General features: G+C 43.8%; 1 protein-coding gene across 1 annotated transcript in view; it reads left to right on the forward strand.

Annotated features, from left to right (window-relative positions):
* The window catches only part of SHANK1 (SH3 and multiple ankyrin repeat domains 1), a 1,404,784-nt gene that overhangs the window by 731,532 nt on the left and 651,947 nt on the right, over positions 1-21,305 (forward strand). The window contains exon 14 of the mRNA XM_069200994.1: positions 12,332-12,410. Within this exon, the coding sequence (XP_069057095.1) occupies positions 12,332-12,410 (79 nt within the window). The remainder of the gene's footprint in view (positions 1-12,331; positions 12,411-21,305) is intronic.

A 21,305-nucleotide genomic window follows, 5' to 3' on the forward strand; every position in this document is an offset into this window, starting at 1 on the left:
TCATCTTGGATTCTGAAAATTCATAAAAATATAATTTATTTATATAAAGTGTTGTGTTTCTTTCATGTTGTATGGCGTTCTTATTCCGTTGTTTGGTACAGTTAAATGCCTTACACCAAGCTCCATTTTGCAAGCCTTGCTGCACAAAGCCATAGCTACAGGGTTGACCTTAAGGTTGTTAAATGAGCCTGACTGGACCCAAGGCAGTTTTTGCCAGTGTATTCCAAGGTAAGGTTGCACCGCCATGTAGGAGGCTGGCCTGGTGTGTGGTGAGCACCAATGTCGTTATCACCTTATAACAGGTCCAGATATCCCTTATTAGTGAAGTGTAGGCAGTGTCTAGGAAGCCAGGGATCTCGAGGGGTAGCTGTAGATGAGCAGCCAAGACTAATCTAGGAGACATGCAAAGCTTATGCAGTGCCACTATAGTCCGATAGCACTTACACTCATAAAAAAAAACCACACCGTGTTACTAAAATAAAGGTACTTTATTATGGTAACACAAATACTAAAGTACTGAACAAGCAATACTCCAATAGGAGGTAAGTAAACACACTATTATGCACACATTAGAAGTCAGTGATTAGCATTGAAAGCAATAGCAAATAGTAAAAACAATAGCAAATAGTGAAGGCCCTAGGGGGAGACCAAACCATATACTAAGTAAGTGGACTGTGAACAGCAAGTCCCCCATTCAAGGAAATGGAATTAGTAGAGGGGAGCTGGAGGAACTAGGAATCCCAAAAGGTAAGTTCCAAGGTGCCTCCAGCGGCCAGGAGAGAAGAGGTAAGTACCTGTTTTTTCCTCAAACCCACAGGAGAGCTTTGGAAAAGGGCTGTGCAAGACTTAGACAAGACTGGAAGACACCAAAGGTGGATCCTGACAGAAGAGGACCTGCAAAAGAAGGGGACCAAGTCCAGTTCGAGTTGGAGTGTCCGGCTGTGGCAGGAGCCCCTACCCACCCATCTGTGGATGCAGGATCAGGTCGACAGTGGATGAAGAAAGTCAGCAGTGCAGCACTGGAGCAAAGAAGAGTTCCAGAAGTGATGCCCCACGTCGGCAATCGTGATGCAGTCAGTCAGTTGTGTTGGAAAACCACCAACAATCCTTGGCAAATGCAAGAGTCGGATAAGAGGATTTTGAAAGGCTGAAGCGGACCATCAAGGCCCAAGGACCCCGAGGTGACCCTCAGCAGCTGGGATAGTCACAAGAAGAGGAGGCACCCTCCACAGGCGACCCACAGAAAGCAGGCACAGTAGTGGCAGTAAGGCCCACTGAGCACACCTGAAGAGGAGTCCCACGTCTCTGGAGCAGCAGGCAGGAGACTGTACTTTGTAGGATGGAGTGTTGGGGCCGGGGCTACACAGAGCCTGAAGATTCCTTAGAGGAGGAATAAACAAGCTTTGGTAACTGCAAGAGTTGTGGTGCCCAGGGGTACTGTCCTTTAAGGAGAGCCAAGGGCTTACCATCTCCTGAGTTGGACAGCTGGTTGTGAGGACCAAGGGGACCATTCCAGACCACCACCTGTGATGCAGGATCCACGTAGTTCGGGAGGAGAGAAGATTCACGCAGCCAGTCGCCATTGCAGTTGGTGCCTGTGGATGCAGAGGCGTGACTCCTTCACTCCAAGAGAGATTCCTTCTTGCTTCTTCTGCAGGCTGAAGAATCGTCACTCTCAGAGGATGCACAGCCAGGGAAATTTTGCAGTTGCTGGAAGGAGCCGGAGAAACAATGTTGCATAGTGGAGTCATCACTGGAGTTACAGATTGTCGGTTCCTAGAGGGTCCAGTTGCAGTCCCGGTGGCCAGAAGATGAAGTAAACGATGCAGAGGAGTCCTGCTGGAATCTTGCACATCAAATCTGAAGACCCACCCAGGCAGAGACCCTAAATAGCCCAGGAAGGTGGAATAGTCACCTAGCAGAGTGACACCTATCAGGAGGGGGCTGTGACATCACCTGCCTGACCTGGGCACTCAGATTCTCCCGTGGGCCTCTGCCACCGTGGATTAAAGATGGCAGAATCAAGTGGCCAAATGGAGGAGCTCTGGGCACCACCCCTGGGGTGGTGAATGATGGGGGAGTGGTCACTCCCCTTTCTATTGTCAAGTTTCATGACAGAGTAGGGACTGGGAGTCCCTGGACTGGTACAAACCGGTATATGCAGGGAGGGCACCAAATGTGCCCTTCAAACCATACCGGTGGCTGGGGGATGCTACCCCTCCCAAGCCTTTTAACGCCTATTTTACAGAGGGAGAGGGTGTTGCCTCCCTCTCCCACAGGCAATCCTTTGGTCTGCCTTCCTCTGCTTGAGCTGGTCAAGCAGCAGAAGGGCAGAAACCTGTCAGGAGGGTGGCAGCAACGAAGGATGCCTGGCAACCCTGAAAGACTGGTAGGAGCAATGCTGGGGGTACTCTAAAGCACCCCCAGAGAGCATGGAATCATACAACCAATACTGGCAACAGTATTGGGGTATGATTCCGACATGTTTGATAACACCCAGGTTCGGAGTTACCATTATGTAGATGGACACAGGCAGTGACTTGTGTCCAGTACACAGGTAAAATGGCTTCCCCGCACTTACGAAGTCCAGAGTAATTGAGCTGGACTTCACATGGGACCTCTGCTCATGCAGGGGTGCCCTCACACACAGATACCTGCAACCTGTCCTTTGGGCTAGGAGGACCTGCTATAGGGGTGACTTACAGTGACCTGGTGGAGTGACATCTAGTGAAAGGGTGCATGCACCTTTTCACGCAGGCTGCAATGGCAGGCCTGCAGATACATTTTGCATGGGCTCCCATGGGTGGCACAATACATGCTGCAGCCCATGGGGAACCCCTGGTGCCCCAATGCCCTGGGTACCTAAGTACCATATACTAGGGACTTATATGGGGGCACAAGTATGCCAATTCTGGGGAGTGCTAAGTCCTAAGCAACCAAATTTAGAGAGAGAGATCACAGACACTGGGGTCCTGGTTAGCAGGATCCCAGTGAACACAGTCAAAACACACAACAGCAGGCAAAAAGTGGGGATGACCATGCAAAAAGCAGGCTCTTTCCTACACGCCATAAAATATAATAATATAACCAAACCCTGACACCTAACCTGATAATTGGCTGTTAAAGGTGTGCTCGTCCCAGGCAGTCATCTCCCACCTCCAGATCACGGCGAGATTTCTGCTCTTGCTGGGGTTACTATCAACGTGCCGAAGTCACAGCTGACACCCCCTCAGATTCTCCCTTTCATCAGTGCTGTTCTGGACACAGTGCAGTTTCTGGCCTATCCTCCCTAGTGGCGAGTCCAGGATATTCAGGCTATGATACCGATGTTTCAGCTTCTATCCTGGATTTGGGTGAGAGTGAGCCTGAGGATTTTGGGCCTCATGGCCTTCTTCATTCTGCTGGCATATACAGGCTCTGTAGTGGGACCTGACCACCAGTGAGGTCCCAGTGGGCGCAGCATCAGGTGAGTCCGTCTGACTTAGTCTAGATCTCAGAGGAAACTGCGAAAGATCTACAGTGGTGGCTGATTAACTGTGATTGGGTTAGTGGCAGACCCGTCTCTCTTCCCCAACAAGAGCAGACTGTAGTGACAGATGCGTCACTTCTGAAACGGAAGGCTGTACAAAAACAGACGTTCTCAAAATTGATAGTACTGTGTATTAAGACCTGCTACGCGCTGGCGAAGAAGCAACCCCCTGAGGGCATGCTCACTCAATCCACCAGAGCCAAAGCTGTGACAACTGCATTACCCTGCGGAGTCCCTGTCCTGGATATCTGTCAGGGGTCAAGGTGGGCATCTTTGAACTTGTGTACCAAGCACTACTGTCTGGACAGTCAGGTCCGTCCTAACGGGCACATAACCTGCTTGGTCCTCCAGGACTTTCTGGGTTAAATTAGCTTTGCAGATCCACCTCCTGGCAGGCAATGCTTGGGTATGTATTTTAAGGACTCCATCAGATTAACGAGTTACTTACCTTAGGTAATGCCTTTTCTGGGAGAGACTCAATCTTTATTTTTAACTACCCTCCCATCCTCTCCACTCTCTGAGCCAATTGCAGTGTAAGTGACATCCCTCTCATGGCCTTAGTATTTCATACCAGTTGTCAGGTTTTTATGTGGCTCAGCGCACCTGGCGTGAAATAACAAAACAGTAACTGATATCAGTGTGCCCGGGGTAGCACCTAAATATGTACAATGTACGTCATTTCCAACGTAGATGATGCTAATGGAGAGTCAAATGACGCCACCTACCGGCACCCAGGAATACTACTCGAAAACATCCGGATCCAGTCTGACGCTGGGGTAATATTGTAAGGTAAGGAATCTGCAGCTAGATAGAGTCTGCACCAGATAAGGCTTTACTGAAGATGAGTAACTTGCACTTTGGGGCCTTTTCACTGCAAGGACATTCATAACATTAAAGGTTCACATATATTACTGTTAAATACAATGCTCTCGTCTTTACAGGCTTACTTACATACTTAGAGATGACTTATAAATATTAAAAAGGAAGGCTTAGGCCTATCAGCTAACAGGCCCTGGGTAGACTTTGTACCATATTATAGGGACTTAAAGGTAACTTAAATATGCCAATTAGGAGTATCACAATACTACCATGTTCAGAGGAGGAGCTCAAGCACTTTATGACAGGTTAGCAGAGATAAAGTGCACAGAGCTCTACAGCCAGGAAAAATATAGGGTCCTATAAAAAACGAAACTCTGGGGTGACCAGGCAGAAAACATGGAATTCCTACAGCTTCCATCTCAGAGTAACAATCACAAATCCCTGTCTAGGCACATGAAAGTGCTTGTAGTGGAAAGAGGGTGTTTCGCACAACATATACTAACTTTGACATTGTTATTATTTTAAAGATCGCCACTTGCCCAAGTAGTATTAATGGGACCGACCTCCACCTAGCCACATCAACCTAGATGTGTCTTAATACTGGCTTTAGGTTTTTCTTCAGGTACAGCTCCACAGAGTCACTTATATCCCAAGTTACTTAAATCCAATTCTGGGACTGTAATATCCTGGGGGGAGGTGGATTGCCCCTCTAGCTCCCCTCTCTAGTTTTGTATATAATGAACTTTTCCCAATTTATTGTATACTCCAAGCTTTTACTATATTCACCAGACACTCGGAAAGTATGTAGTATTGTCTCCTGAGGACTGTTCACATATAGAAGGATGTCACCAGCATAGAGGGAGATTTTTTCCTTCTGTGGGCAGAACTTAAATCGAAGCTCCTTAATCGCATCTAATATTTGGACCCAACATGCCAATGGCTTCATTCACAGACCAAACAGGAGGTGTGACAATGGGCACTCCACCACATGCCTCTCCTCAGGGAAATCCTGAGGTGGTCACCCGATTAAATCTAATTACTTTCCTCTAGTCTTGGTTGAGTAGGGCTACCCAGTCACAAAAACTCCTCCCAAATCCAAACCTCTGCATCACCAGGAATAGAAAAGGCAAATGCACAGCATCAAATACCTTCTCTACATTCAATGAAATTATCACCCATCATACATTCTTGGGCTGGATCTCCGCCATCCTGTTAGTTACTTGTCGGAAAATAATTATTCTTGGCCGCCTAGGCATGAATCCCAGTTGATCCCTATGTATGAGGGGACAAATTGCTTTCAATAGCCTGGTTGCCAGTATTGTCACCAGCATCTTCACTTCTACGTATAGTAGTGAGATTGGTTGTGCACAGTCATCAGGGGTTTTCCCCTCTTTATGAATTGGTATTGTGACCACTTGGGTCAGATCAGGTGGTAGCGCTCATGTACTCTTAGCTTTATCAAATAGGTGTTTTATATGGGGGCTCAACAGAATAGAAAACCTCTTGAACAACTCCAGTGGAGTTCCATTAGGTCCAGATCTCTTTCCTTTCTTCATGTTTTGTGACCTCCTCGACTTTCTCCACTGATATTTCTCCCTCTAGATCATCTTTTTCCTCCCCTCCCAAGGTTGGCAGGAACCTCTCAGTGTCTTTCTCTCCCTCACTCTGACTTAGGAAAGGTGCAGTGGTATTGTGCAAATTCTTCTATCATATTGTCTGTCTCTTTCAACCCTACTGCAGCAATAGTTAGTTTGCATCCATCTTGCTGCCATCTCCCTCCTGCAAAGCCAGACCAGCAACCTACCTGCACTATACCCTAATTCATGTCCAGCTAAATATTGTAAGCGTTCCCCACCTGTTAACACAATCTGATATGAACACTAAAGCATCTTGTACTACCATAACATTTAAGACGTTTTCTCAATTATATGTTTTCCCTCCATCTCTAGAAATTTAATTTCCATCTGTTGTATTTTCTCTAATTTCTATTTATTCTTAGAAGTGATAGTATGTGGAGCTTTGTTTTTCAATAGTCTGTTATAAAGTTCCTACAAACATCCCTGTGTTTTCTTCGAAATATGGTACAATGTCCCCTCTCAATTTCACTACAGTCTCAAAGTTTGCTCATTCCCAAGCATTTAATCTCCACCCTCCTCCCCTGCCTTCAGATTTGTTTACACCGCCATTAATAGGAGTGAATCATCCGAGAGTTTCCCTAGCCAGTAGCTCCACATTTTCCACTAGTGGGGTTTCTAGCATTGGGAGAAATATATAGTCCAGTCTGTATTATGCTTTGTGAGGCTCTGAGAAAACGAGTACTGCCTTTGCCCCAATCTCCACATATGAGTGAGACCCATAATTCTGGTGAACTGTGAGAGGTGCGTCTGTTTTGCTGTGTGTAATAGACGTGGAGGCTTTCTGCCAACATCCAGTGTTATAACGTTGCTATTATCCCCTCCCACAATATGCAACTGCAAGCTTGTTTCTATCAGTAGGGAGCCCATCTTATCCAGGACTCAATGCTCTAATCTCAGAGGTGGGTAAACAGTACTCAGTGTAATACTTAGTTGCCTCCACATCCCTCATACCTCAGCATAGCATATGTTAGGGTCCTTCTACTTATTAACATCCTGGAAAAGGGATATTTCCTAACCGGTATTTCCATCCTTTTCAAACCTCAGGAAAAGCCTGCATGAACCAAGGTGAGGTATTGTTCTCTTCCCAAGAATGTACATTGTGTTTCCACAAAATGAGTCTCCTGTAGTAGTGTCATACCCGCTGTGTGTCTCCTAATGTACTGAGTGACCACCCTACTTTTGATTTTATTCCCCAGCTAGAAATATTACCTTCAATTTAGCAAGCTATATAAGCGTGTACTTTAGGCCTGATGCCCACGGTTTTTGCTTTACATGATCAGAGGTTTTCTATTGTTCCTGGACTATGTGTGTATAATCTGGGGCCACCAATATTTTACATGAGTCAAATAATAGTCTCTGTTAGCTCTGATCTCATGGAGGATAAGTCTCAATCTTGGTAGTTGAGGTATCAACCTATTATCAGCTTAGGAGGAGCCCACAAAGTAAGTTTATTAGCCAACTCCTTATGAGCCCTTTCAATTACAAAGCATGAGGAAAACATTTCGGACTCTATTGTCAACAAAACGTTGGACTCCAACTGTCATAAGGTTGCTTTAGCAAAGTATACAAGCACATTATTTTAGCCTTTTTTAGCTTATGCCTGCAGCTTGTGTCCTTTCATCTAGATACAAGCCATTTTATCAATTTTTATTATTTTAGCAGAGGTTTCATTTAGTGAAAACTGTTATTATTATTTCATCATGTTGCCCTTTTGCGTAGCCTTTTGTTTTTCTTTTCTTGCACAATATATTCGCTCTCTTCTTTCTCCAAGGCTGACTATGATAAGCTTACTAGTTATTGCTGGTACAAAGAGTTCATCCTATGCCCAACTATTATACACCAAAATATACGTGTTGTCATGTTGAGGCAGTTTCTCACGATATCTGATGTTTTATTATAAAACACCTCACTGCCCCTTTACGTTAGAGGGGATTTCCAGCCAGTTGCTATTGAATGCTACCCACCGATTTGGCAGTTTCTGCCGAGATCTGATGACTCCTATTCCTGTATGTTGGAGGACTCGCAGTAGACCAACAGACCTCTTTTTTGCCTACAACCACAGGTATGAGGGATGGGTTTCTTCCAGGGGAGCCAGACAGGCAAATTAGAGCTTACACTGTGATGCTCTTATATAGAATATTAGTAGTGCAGGTAAGGATTCTAAAAGCAATATTCTGATAGTATGGTGGGACTTTTCCTATGTTTCACTTTCCTATTCACTGTTTTGCTTTTATTATGTTTTATCATGCTCATAATCTCAATACATGCTTTTTTACATAGAATGCAGTTGATTCAATAAATCGTATTGAACCTAGTCCTGCTTCTGTTTGTCTTTGCCTGTATAAGACATGTGTGACTGAGAGAAAGGGGTACGATCTGTTCCACTATGGTTTCCCTGAGAAATCTAAGACATCATGCGAAGGGCTGCCACAAATCACCTATTCCCCCTGCATTCTGGTGAGATGCTGCTAGGTGGCCAGAATAGTTGGGCCAAAGCTGTCACATGGCGCAAGATCAGACTCAGTCCCCCGCACTTGGTGGTGTTGCCTCCCAAATCTTGTTATCAAAACGGGAGTCACTTTACAACACAATAAAGCAGAGATTTTTTTGGTTTAAACAGCCTTTGTGATCCTCTGCACGCTGGTTATGTCATTGACTGTATCTTCTAATGTAGAGGTTCTGGTCTCCATTTCAAACACTCTTTTGGCCACATCCTTGATATCCTGCCATATGGGTGTCACTTCTGACCGTACTTCTTCAAATTTTCTTTGAGCATTTCTCTGTAGGTTATTATCGCTCAAAGCACACTATGGCCCTCATTCTGACCTTGGCGGGCGGCGGAGGCCGCCCGCCAAAGTCCCGCCGTCAGATTACCGTTCCGCGGTCGAAAGACCGCGGCGGTAATTCTGACTTTCCCGCTGGGCTGGCGGCCGGTCGCCTTCAGACCGCCCGCCAGCCCAGCGGGAAAGAGGCTTCCACGATGAAGCCGGCTCGGAATCGAGCCGGCGGAGTGGAAGCTGTGCGACGGGTGCAGTTGCACCCGTCGGGTATTTCACTGTCTGCGCAGCAGACAGTGAAATACATGTAGGGGCCCTCTTACGGGGGCCCCTGCAATGCCCATGCCAGTGGCATGGGCACTGCAGGGGCCCCCAGGGGCCCCGCGACCCCCCCTACCGCCATCCGGATCCCGGCGGTCCGACCGCCGGGATCTGGATGGCGGTAGGGGGGGTCGGAATCCCCGCGGCGGTGCAGCAAGCTGCGCCGCCGCGGAGGATTCAATGGGGCGGCGGTACACTGGCGGGACCCCGCCAGTGGTGCCGGTCCGACCGCGGCTTTACCGCCGCGGTCGGAATCCCCATTGGAGCACCGCCGGCCTGTCGGCGGTGCTCCCGCGGTCCTCCGCCCTGGCGGTCAAAGACCGCCAGGGTCAGAATGACCACCTATATGTCACTTGGGGGCACTGATCTTTTCCTCCTCCCACTGCACCCTCGTCCTTTTTTGTTGTCTCTGATGGAGGGGCAATGTCTTCATGTAGTTGACCATTTCAGTTGCAATTTCCCTTGCTTTTCTGGTTTCACCTCAGTGGCTTTCTCCTCCCAATCCACTATCTTCATCCTCTAGCAAATTAGGTGGTACAAGCAGCTGGGAGGAGTCAGTCCAGCTACATTCTCACGTCTTCCTCTCGATAGTCCAGCAGAGTTTTGCCTGTGTTGAAAATAGTCCCCTCTACCTGCTGCTACACCCAGGACTATAAGTGGGCAGGGTCCCGTGGTGTTCAGCACCGGCAGTTCTAAAAAGCAGGTGCTGAGACTTGTCCCCATTGGGCTCTCCGTTTTTGCCCTCATCCTCGGGGTGAAAAAAAATCTTAACTCAGCAGTTAGTGGCGGCAGACCGCCCTTCACCGCCTCTGATGTACCTTCAAACTTCAAAGAGATTCGTTATGGATCTTTTACAGACTCATCACTTCAGAACTGAAGCATTTCAATATTTTATACAAAGGAGTCGTTGTTGCTTATTTATCTTATGTGACTGACAATCATTGACAAAGCCAATAGTCCTGTCTTGTTGCAGGTGTAATGTTACTTGTTGTATGATATGTCTGGATGCCACCCCCACATGCCTTGTTGCATGTTTTTTCTGCCTATAGCAGCATCTCTCTGTGCGCGAGATTCTGCGTGGTCCAGTGTCCAGAAACTCTATAACCGCCTCTCCAGCAATGGCCTCCCAACCCCACAGTCTTATGTCCTAAGACCAAAGTACAGATCAACCTGCTTAATTCTATTAAAATCTCCATAGTCGGGTATCACCAATTTCCTGTTCCCTGCCACTTGGCTGTCCCCAGTTCCACGTATGCCATCCTTCCCCAAAACAAGGAACAGCCTACGCTTCGTGCACTACTGCTCACATCTGGAATGTTCTGTGGCAGTGTGGGTGTGGAGTGGGGAGGGAAGGCCGCAAATCGACCTCCTCATTCAGCAAAAGGTCCTTTGCAGTCTCTGGGCTGCTCTCCTCCTCTCCTCTCAGAGCGTTCTTACACGCTGGGGGCCTCCATCTTGTCCTGTGTCGGCCATACTTTTCCTTGCTACAGGGCCGCACTGTTATTCAGACCTCCTTAGGACACATTCTCCTCAGTTGGCACCCAGATATGCTGCGTTTATGTGCAGCGTAACTTTATCCAGAGAATCAGGATGTATGGCCCAGGATTGTTGACGGATTTTGCTGTGAGCCGAGCAGAGCTCACTTTGAGTCAAGTCAGCTGAGCGATGATGCATGCCTTGCCCTCATATCCATATCATTTGTAAACTAACCAGGAAGTCTACGGAGGCTGTTAGTGGATCCGCTGCAATGTTTACCATCCTGACAAATCGTTTCAACTGAGATGGTAGACGTCGATCAAATTTTGAATGTTAAATCCCTCAAATATGAAGATGGTGCTGACTCAGCGCAGCTCCATGCGGGTAAACAGCCAGGTGAGACAATGGCCCAAACCCTTCAGTAGTGGTTAGAACTCTTGGCCTGGTACTTGACCTAAGATTTATTCATACACCAACAGATCTCTAGTACAGAGAGTGCGTGCTTTTAATACTTACGACTATTGAGAATGCTGCCATGTTGAGATCCTACCCTCCATGTTCCAATGGTGAATGCAGTCATACGATCACAGTTTGACTACATAAAACACATTCAACTTAACTTCCGTGAATAGTGTTTGTTCCAGCCGAACATTCAGTGAGATGAATTTAGGAACTTTAGAAATATGATCATATTTCATTTACCTTCAAATTCCTCCACTGGTTGCCAGTCACAGGTGCTGGCAATTGTCCCTGAAGTCATTATTGGCTTGGTTCCATCTTCCTTAACTCCAATTTAAGAGGTATATGCCTATACAAGGCTTAACATTAACAGGTGAGAAATTATTGTTGTTTGCCTTGGTACAGTAGAAGCACAGCATTCTCAGTGGCAGTAGCCAAACTCTGGAATGCTTTCCTTGTTCTATTTCGGGCAGACAGTAGTTTGCCACTTTTCACATAGAAAGATAAAACATGAGTTTTCAATAATTAGTCTTGTATTTGGTAGCAGTGGTGCGTTAAGTTCTGACTTTCTGTTGAGAACCAAAATGCTTATATTACATATGCTATACAAATAACCAAAGACATAATATACCGTTTTATGTATACATGCCGCCAATACGTAAATCGGGCCCTAAATCAGTTGCTCAATACAAAATGTTACAAGTGGTTAAAATGTAAGTTGTAGCCCTATTTCCCTTTCCTACTGGTTTTATCATATCGTCATCTTTACAGCAACATTAATTATGCTCTCTTTGCTGGCTAGCCATATTGTGATTATGCGTTAGCTTTTCTGCATTTAATAGGTGTATGGGTAGGAGTGTGTGTGTGTGTGTGAGCAAGAGAAAGAAATGTACGCACTGCATCAAAAGTGGTGTGTGTATGTGTGTTGACCATGCTGTGTATGTTAGTGAAGCTTGGTAAAATATTTTCACTGTACAGCAGTCCACGCGAATGGCTTTTGTCAATGCTTGTTTACGTTAGTAGTGAAATGCTGTCATTTTTTTTAATTGGAATTATTTTGATTGCTATGTGGGGTTGGTATCAAAATGGTGCCTAGGATCATTAGTCACTTCCAAATACATAAAGAGGAGTAAATTCATTATGGGAGATTATGGAAAATGTGAGAAGCAATGTTTTAGTTAGAGTAGGTAGTTTCAGGATTTCAGTTTATGCAAAACTCTTTCATTGTTTTATGGAAAAAGCCCTTAGCTCTGTCTCTGATTTAATGACATGTATGTACACACACCTGAGCTTGTCTGTCCTCCTTTTCTTAGTGGAGAGCCGAAGTGATAAAGCCAAGCGCCTTTTCAGGCACTACACGGTGGGCTCCTACGACAGCTTTGACGCCCCCAGGTAAGGACCAACTTCTAATGCATCCTCTCCATCTTCCCCTCCAGTCCCTCCATGTGGTATTAAGGACATTAGGAACTGTGACTTTTAGGAACTTGTTGCAAGGAGCTGGTGAAATGGCTTAAAGATGTACCATAAGAAACTCGCTGGACAGAGGCTGAGGTTTGTGACGCTGGGTGGAGAGGCGATGAATTGAGAGCTATTTACATGAAACAGACCAAATCAATATCGATTCAGTTATTTGTAAAATTTGTCTCCAAATCCCTCAATCATTAAAAACGGGTATAAAAACAGAAAAATGCAAAAGGACAAATCTAAACTGAACTCTCACCCTTCCGTAGCTAGTTAGGCAAAATGAGACATTTACCAACTACAGATCATTAGGGCACTAAGTACAAATTGTGATACTGCTCATAAAGGTCTGGGATATTATCAGTTTAGACCAAATGATTTTTGCGCTTGGTAATTCTTTAAAGAGATATCTGGAGCCTGCTGTACAAAGATTCATTATAAGAAATAAGAAATTGCATCAAATAACTATTTGAAATCTGTGATTTCTTACTAGGGATCTATTAAAATGGATACAATTTGCACACCGACCTCTGTTGAATGGATTGGTATTTTGTGAACCAACCTTTGGATTAATAGGTTGGTTCACAAAATATCGATTTGTTGGGTGGGCCGCAGTTCAACCCACCTCATTAATATGCATTAGGTAGTTTGCAAATTGAGATCCACTCCAAATTGATTAGAGTCATAGGCATGGTGGGTGTGTGGTCAGCAGACCACCATATCTGTGATTGCTTTTAAATAAAGCAATTTGTTTTAAATGCAGCCGGTTTTCCTAGAAGGAAAATGGAATGTTTAAAAAAAATGAACAAGCATTTTTTAGGAGTGGGTCAGTGAAAATCAGCAAGTGTTTCCTTGGACCTCTTGTGGTTAATAAGCATTTGTCGCAATTAGAACCTAATTATGTTTTCTGTCCTTCCTATATCCAATTCAAGATGGAGCAGTTTGGATGGTGTTGAGGGAGCAATACCTAGCATTTACAGTCCCAAATATCTAGTTATCTTTAGTCCATGCAGCACCATATCTATCTGTCACAGATCAACCTCCAAAGTTTTCATTAGCAATCAATGAAGCACTATTGGAATTAACTGAGTTGCAAACTTTGGAAGCCTGGGCATTCCCATTAGTAAGATGGCTATTAAATTCTAAGTCTTTGAATTGTGTGAACCATTTTTTTCAGTTTACCTCCAAATAGCATAATTGAAACTATTTAGCTAAGGCATAATGCACAATGTAGTGCCGCATAATAACTATCGCAAATTCTTCCAGACTTGTCTTGCAACCCTTAGTGGCTCCAGTGTAGACTAGATTTTGTAAATATATATATATATATATATATATATATATATATCCGTTTTAGCAAGAGAAAACCGCACTCTGTCGTTGTGCCAAAAATACCTTAACTTTTAATACATTAGTGAGATCATAAACAAACAAACAGGAATCCCCTGACGCGTTTCGGTCTCACCAGACCTTGTTCACAGGTTAATATGGTTGTCCTGCCTCAAACCAGCACCACCGGAGAATTAAGTGCGCCGTAACACGCAGATCAGGACATCTTTTCTTTCATATATATATATATATATATATATATATATATTTCGCCCCTGGCAAGCAAAAGCCCCGTCAAACTCTATTTGTTAAACTCTTTTCTAAATGTCTTTCATAAGCTAAAGCTACAGTCTTTCTGCCTTTCCTTCCAGCTTCATCAGTGGCACAAGTCGCTCACCTCTTAACATGCTACGTCATCCCAATGACAACTTCTTCCTACACTGCCCATATCCATGCAGCAGCAACCAGAACATCTGCCTTAACCATCCCAACAACACTCCCATAATCCCTAGCCAGCGGCAGGCATGAAAATTGGTCTGAAATAAACTGTATTTTCCAATGTGTCCTCCAGAGAGTGGGACATCAGCAACTCTTTCTGTCTTATCTAATAATGTAGGCACTTCTACATAATTAATCTAAAACTATGGAAGCCCCTCCTACATACCATAGCTTCTCTCTTACTGATTGAGAAGATCCTCTACACATCAATGAGTACCTTTGATGCACATACTGTTTTTACCCATTTTTCTTGTTGCACCGTTGCAATACTGCTCCCATGTGCAAAAACAGTTTTTTATGTAAAATCACCAGCTTTTCATACTTTTTAAGTTCGTTAAATCAGTTCTGACACATTTTCTACCAATGAAGCCTAAATCATTTGTTTTCATTAGTGTTCTGCAAAAAATGGGCATAGCTGTGTGTAATATTTAAATTATCCTAAAACAGTATTGTATCTCATCTTTATTCCCCTTAGGAGTTCCACCACCTAATAATAGCAACTACTAAAGTTGGTTTTAGTTTACTACCCTTCATGGGCGACCTATGTCCTAGATAACAACTTCATTTGACAAATGGCTTTCCTTATGTTACGGTCACTCCTCCCCAGTGTCTTCAAAACTTTCCGCAACATGGCATCATTTTCTTCCTCTGTCATCCAACGAACAAAAAAAGGTCACCCTGGAAGCACCCCAGAGTCCATCCAAAGAACCCCTGCATTACTCTCTTAAACTGTGCACTTGTCTATGCCAGCCCACAGGGTACACACCAAAACTAGTATGCCACAAAACGCCTTATGTTTTAAAAGAACATGTCTCAGTGGAGGCGGATGAGTGAGGGTTTTGCCCTGTAGTGTACCTGCGATATACCTCTTCCTACAATGATTTTAACATCATTCCATTTGATTATTGTATTGTTAAATAATATTAACAAATGGAATTGTGATACACATGTATTATCGCACAAGTAGTCTAAGAAAACAACATATACCAAGATGTAAATGATACACAGGTGTATTGGATAATTAATTACAATAGCTCTTACCAGTTATAGTCAGGATAAGTGGCTACCGTGGCTTTAAAGAAGAAAGGAAACATGTTATAAATGCTCTGTTTTGAAGAACTGGCATTCTTATCTCTGCCAAATTTAACCTTGCTATGTTTTTCGGCAAGACAAATGAGGTACAATTAATTCTGAAACCACGCAAATGTGCGAGATGATGTGTGTTAACCAGATTTACTGGTGCGGACTACAGTAAAGGATCCTATTATATCTAGAAATAATTTTTAGAGTATGTTTGAGTGTTTGTGAATGAGCAAAAAAAGGGTTAGGTAGGTACATCTCTTTTTTTATGAAGATCATTTACTGTGTGTGAATTTTTTGTGCACTTTTTTAATTATATTTTTTCCCTTCTTAAATAAGCAGTAACGTTGTACTGCTTTAACCCACTTAGTCAATGCCAGAATATACAATGTAGTCCTCAGATTTTCAAGAACAAACACATTTTTCAGGTATGATGTATACCCTGATGGTGATTCCACCACACTTTGTGTGATTTGTTTCTGATTGATTTCTATACTAAAATGTGCTTTGTTAACATTTTTGGTTAAAAAAAGCTTAAATATTACGTACATTATTGTAGTTGTTTAATTGATTGGAAAATAAACCAAGTACGGAATTAGTGCACCAATGTTAATGATTGTTGTGAAAGATTTTATTTCTCATATTTTGAGGAGCGGCCTTCCTATATTTACAGAAATTTGCCTGATAACGTTATGCTGCGAATGGCAAAAGAAAATAAAGGCCCCTCAAACTCATACCACCCGTCCAAGGATACAACTCATTCCGTCCTAACATTGTGAGACCAGAATGCTCCTGAGCAGGAGAACACAAGATTTGGTGGGGGGAGGAGGGCGGGGCCTATTGAATTAAGAGAAGACTCCAGATACAGACAATAAAAGCCATTTAATTATGAGCATGGAGCTGACCCAAACCCCACTCTAAGTATGTGTTCTGTATTGGGTACAATAGGTCTGCTAAAGCTGTCTGTAGCACAGACTTAAAACTACATGTACATGAGTAATTATGGAGAGCTTTGATATGAGAAGGTTGTTGAAAGTGAGTGCCATTTTGTTTCTTGAAAAAACGTGTCTATTTTTTACAGCCCTTCCTCAGTGGTTTGCTATTTGAGAATGAGTGAGTGGGTAAATCTTTGCCGCCAATGTTGGCTTCTGTTTGTTATGGCTTCAGATTAAGAGTTAACCAGCAAGAGAAATGTTCAAATGTTTGTGAGAACTCAACATTGTATGCTATTCTATGATTACTCGAACTAAAACTTTGTCTAGGGAAGAAACTACCCCTGCTTACCGAGGAGCTTACTAAGGAAGAGCTCGTCATTGTTCTCTCCCTGGGCAAGTTCAAGGTGAAAATCTGCGAACAACGAAGAGCTTGATGCACCATGAAGGAAGCTCTACAGTTTGTTCACCAATCAAATTCTTGTTCGTGTTTGTTTTCTCGTTCCCAGCTCAGGCTAGAATGCTTTTAGGGTTATGCATGGATGGTACTTTATAATTGGTTGTGCTAGGATAACCAGTGTTAAGGGCAGCATATATCAGTGCATTGTCTTTGTGTATTCACTTTCCGCTATTACCTGTTGAACAGTAGGTAATGCTTCCATAGTTTTACTTTTGGTGATCTAGCAGGCCTCATACGCCTTGCCTCTCGTTGTTGTATTGCTTGGATGGCGGCTGGTTTGCGTTTGCGGCTTTTGAAATCTTCCTGTGCTTAGTTAATTGCGCTACCACCTTGCTATCTGGGGCTGCACTTATGTATTATTCTGCTCTGTGCTCAGACAATCATGATGTTTGTGTGTGTGCATCACAGTTGTGTTGGCATGTTCAAGCACTGGTTGTTGTGTGCTGTGTGCATGGGCCCAGTGTTTCCATTCCTAGCAAATACAGAACAAAATGGCAATGGACTAAGACAACTGACAAGTAGCCAGATTGCTGCTGAAACTCAGCTGCCTGATTTTTGTCTTGATAATCCGGGGGTGGATTGCTGCTTGGTGCCTGTTGCCTAAATCACACTCCTGTGATGTGCACTGTACCACATTGACTCACAAAGGTGGTACATGGTGCCTGGAGTGTGTCTGTGATACAGGAATCTACTGACTCGCTTTTTAAGCTAGTGGAGTTGTTTTTCTACATCGTGGAATCAGTTGTTCTTAGTCTGTCATTTACTTTAAGATTCACCAGAGCACTATTTGTACAAACCTCCAACCAGTCCCGACATCGTTGTGTGAGTCACCTCTCTGTGACTCTTAGGTCATTACTGTCTTGTGAATGCCATAGCTTGAGATGTTGGTCGGTATGCCTGGTGAGTCTCTGGACCTTTTGCTAGCCTTGATTTTTTCTTTTCATGTAGCCGTAGTCTCTCTGGGGTCAGTTGTGAGCTTTTCGTCACATGAAGCCTCATGTATTCAACTTTCTTGTGGCCGCAAGGCGTGTAAGTCCATTTTTTTCTACCAGAATGGAGAAAACCTCTTTTAGGATTAGATAGCACATTTCCATCTCGTTAAAGGGTTTTGCAACCCTTTCCATATTGCGAACAAGAGGGGGAATGAAAAAGATATTCTCCTCATCCTGTGAGCTACAAAGAAATGTATCAGTGGTTTGTGACCTTAAAAATGAAATGTAATACATCTCACGTTGAGGTGGTAACTGAGTCACAAAGAAGAAGCAGTACTTGTGGGACAGTTTCCTCTTCGGGTGCACACAGTGGACTCCAGGACCAGTGCATTCTCCCTCAACGTGTTCCTAAACTGGAAACGTTATTTCATTTTTCTCCCACATCTCTGTTTAATGGACATAAGTTGTCTTTAAAACAAGGATTGGCAGAGTCAATAGATCACGCCTCTGGGATCTATTGTGCTTGCAAATATCTTTTGGCTGGGCATTACAAGATCGGAAAGGTGCTGGCAGCACGGCCAAAAGTGGGAAAAAGCAAAAAGAAATTACAATGATGCAGTGACAGTAGTTGCGTCATTTTGTAGGTGTGTGCATGTGAGATGGGGGCGCGTGTGGATGATGCATGGGCAACTACAAAATTACGCAGGCATCATTTTTTGTTATGAAACAAAGAATATACTTTTTTAAGGCAGAAGGGCTGGCAGCAATTTACTTCCTGGTCCTCCCCCCTAAGAAAAGAAAATAAAAAGATGGTGGCGTGGAAGTCAATGGATGAGCAGGTGGGGGGAAGCACCAGAAGTGGGCAGGCGGAGGGGAAAAGCAGCACATAAGGGAGAGAAAAATGAGGGAGAAAGCAACACAGAATCCTGGGAAAGCAGGGAGGTTGATGGGGAGGAAGTGCACGAGAGAGAGCACTTGCAACACGATGTAGACAGCAATACGGAGTGTAGGGTCAATATTTAGCAGAGGAAAAAGCCACACGAGGGAGAGAACTATAAAACACGTGCACTGTCCTGGAGTGCATAAGCAAAAAGTAGTTCATTAAAAGTGAACAGTACAAAGATAGAAGCCAGGCAGTTCGGTAGTAAAGAAGTTATGCCCCAATGAGGGACAAACCCAAGATGGAGAAGTTGGGCCAAGGAAAGCCGGTGAATAAGAAGCAAGCAAATGAGAGTGACAGTAAAGCCGACCAGCAGTGAGCGGGCTGTAAGTCCCTGTAAGCTTTTCGTGAACTCACTATAGATCTTTTGCAGCAGCTTGCACTGTGTGATGAGCTCAACCTAAAAATGGTTCCAGTTTCGAAAGCAAATGCTGCGGTGGTGGTCTGCTGGTGGTCTGCTGTCCCTTGCTGGTCACAGTCTCTGCATTCACAGTAATTCACAGTGGATCACATAACGTGACCTGCCCAATTACTTTTTATTAGGCCGGTAGTTTTTCGTCTCCCTGTGAATGAGCAATTTGCAGTTCGACCTGTCAGTGTTTAGGTTACATTGCTAATTATGTCCCTGGTCGCAAACCAGTCATTCAATTTGTATATCTCTGGTTTGCGAACGGGGATATTACATCAGGCACTTAGGCCCTTATGTGTCAGCACATTTCCCTACAGACAGAGAATGGGTAAAACTGTTTTCTACGTGGAACCCTTACTTCTGTTTAGCTTCTGTTGTTTTGACCTTTTTAGGTCTGGCATACAAGCTCAGCCTTCTACAACACCTACGGGTAATAATGCTTCAGAAAGTACATAGAGTATATTTTGGCTTGACCCATCATAATATTGGTTGTTTTGTGCATCACTCCATCTACTTGGAATTAGTTCCATTGGAATGCACAAGGGACTATTTTCCATCTGCACTCACTCATCACACTGTAGTTCATTGATGAGCTATATGCATTATATTGAGAAAGCAATCATTTTGGCTACTTTTTCCCAGCACTGGCAATAGCCCTGGCTTTATTGTGGCAAACAAGAATTGCACATGCAAACAGAGGTTATACATGTCTTTAATTACATAGATATTTGCACTTTGAAGCCAGATCTGTTGACATTGTTGGTGCTTGTTTTGCAACATGAACACTTGCCTTACAGTGTGGCAAGTTTCGTGTCCAACTTTTATGTTTCTATGGGATTTCTATCCCCTCATTGTATGTGTACGTTTATTTTGTTAGCTTCCTTTTGTTTCTTTCGTGTCTTTTTTCCCGGAAGATTTAATGTGTACAGAGTATGACTACATAGAGGTATACAAAGTGCACTGAAAAGATGAAGGGGTCTAATGTGCTGGTCGTTGTAGAAAGGTGTTTATTTGAATGTAAACATGTAGTTTATGACTTCTAGAAGTCACACGTATTTAAAAAAGAAAAAAAAATGTAACTCATAAAGTGAGGCTTGGACAAAAAGAGCGTGAGACTGTTTTATTTTTAAAAAGCTGGGTTTTGTGATAGAGGAATTTAAGAAGAACTAAGGACACCGATCCTTGAATAATGTTGGGCTGAATGTGAGAAGAGAGGTGCATATATTTGTTTAAATCTATATTTACTCACCAAATGCCAAACAAACAGTTTTGCTAAATGTTATTATATATGCTGGAATTGTCATATGATGTCTAGATTAATTAAACATTTTATTTAGGCCTCACAAAAAATCTAATAGGCAGAGTTGGAAGGCTGGGAGCAGAACCTAATGTTCAGAAAACGCTGTAACCATCATCTGTGTGGTTCCACAAGGATCCTCACAGTCCCACCAAGTTCAGTGTTTACATAACCCCACTTGCCAACATTGTCCGCCCCCACAGAATCAACATCTCATCTTATGCTGACAACACTTAGCTCATACTCTCCCACTCCAACAAGAAGCCAAACACTGGGATCAGTATCTCCGCCTTCATGACCAACTGCTTCAAGGTCAACACAGACAAAGCTGAATTAGTAATCTTTAGCAAAGACATCTTGCTCTGTTACTCCACCTGATGGCCCTCCGAAATCAGACCCACACCATTCTGAGCAGCCCACGTAATGAACTTCAGAATAGTGAAGGACAACCAACTCACCATGACCGGCCAAATGAATGCAGTTTTCACCTCCAGCTTCCACACATATGCACATCTGGTGGTGGGGCCTTCTCCTCACTCGCTACTAAAGCCTGGAAAGACCTCCCCTGTACATCAGAGCTGCCTCCTCAGTTCTTGAATTCTGCAAGAAACTGAAGACCTCGCTGCTCACCTAGCCCCGGCCTGGCTAAGGCCATACAGCTCCTGCTTCAGCACCAGGGTACTCTCCTGGGTTAGTCGTGTGGTATACAAATAAACAGAACATAAATATTTAAGGGTTAATTTGAGTCAGGAGGTTCTCCCTGGTCTGTGATTCAAGAATGTCAGATTGAGACTATCCCAGTGGACGTTTAATGGCTGTAAATCTCAGTGCTCGAAATCACCACAAGATGACTTCCAGTGCATTATAAATCATCCAGATAAATAAGTAGGTTGATGCTATGCAGGAACTTTAATGTAACACTTGATTTTGTGCTTGCTCAACATGAAGA

Source organism: Pleurodeles waltl, chromosome 7 (assembly GCF_031143425.1).
Source record: "Pleurodeles waltl isolate 20211129_DDA chromosome 7, aPleWal1.hap1.20221129, whole genome shotgun sequence".
NCBI classification, from domain to species: Eukaryota; Metazoa; Chordata; class Amphibia; order Caudata; family Salamandridae; genus Pleurodeles; species Pleurodeles waltl.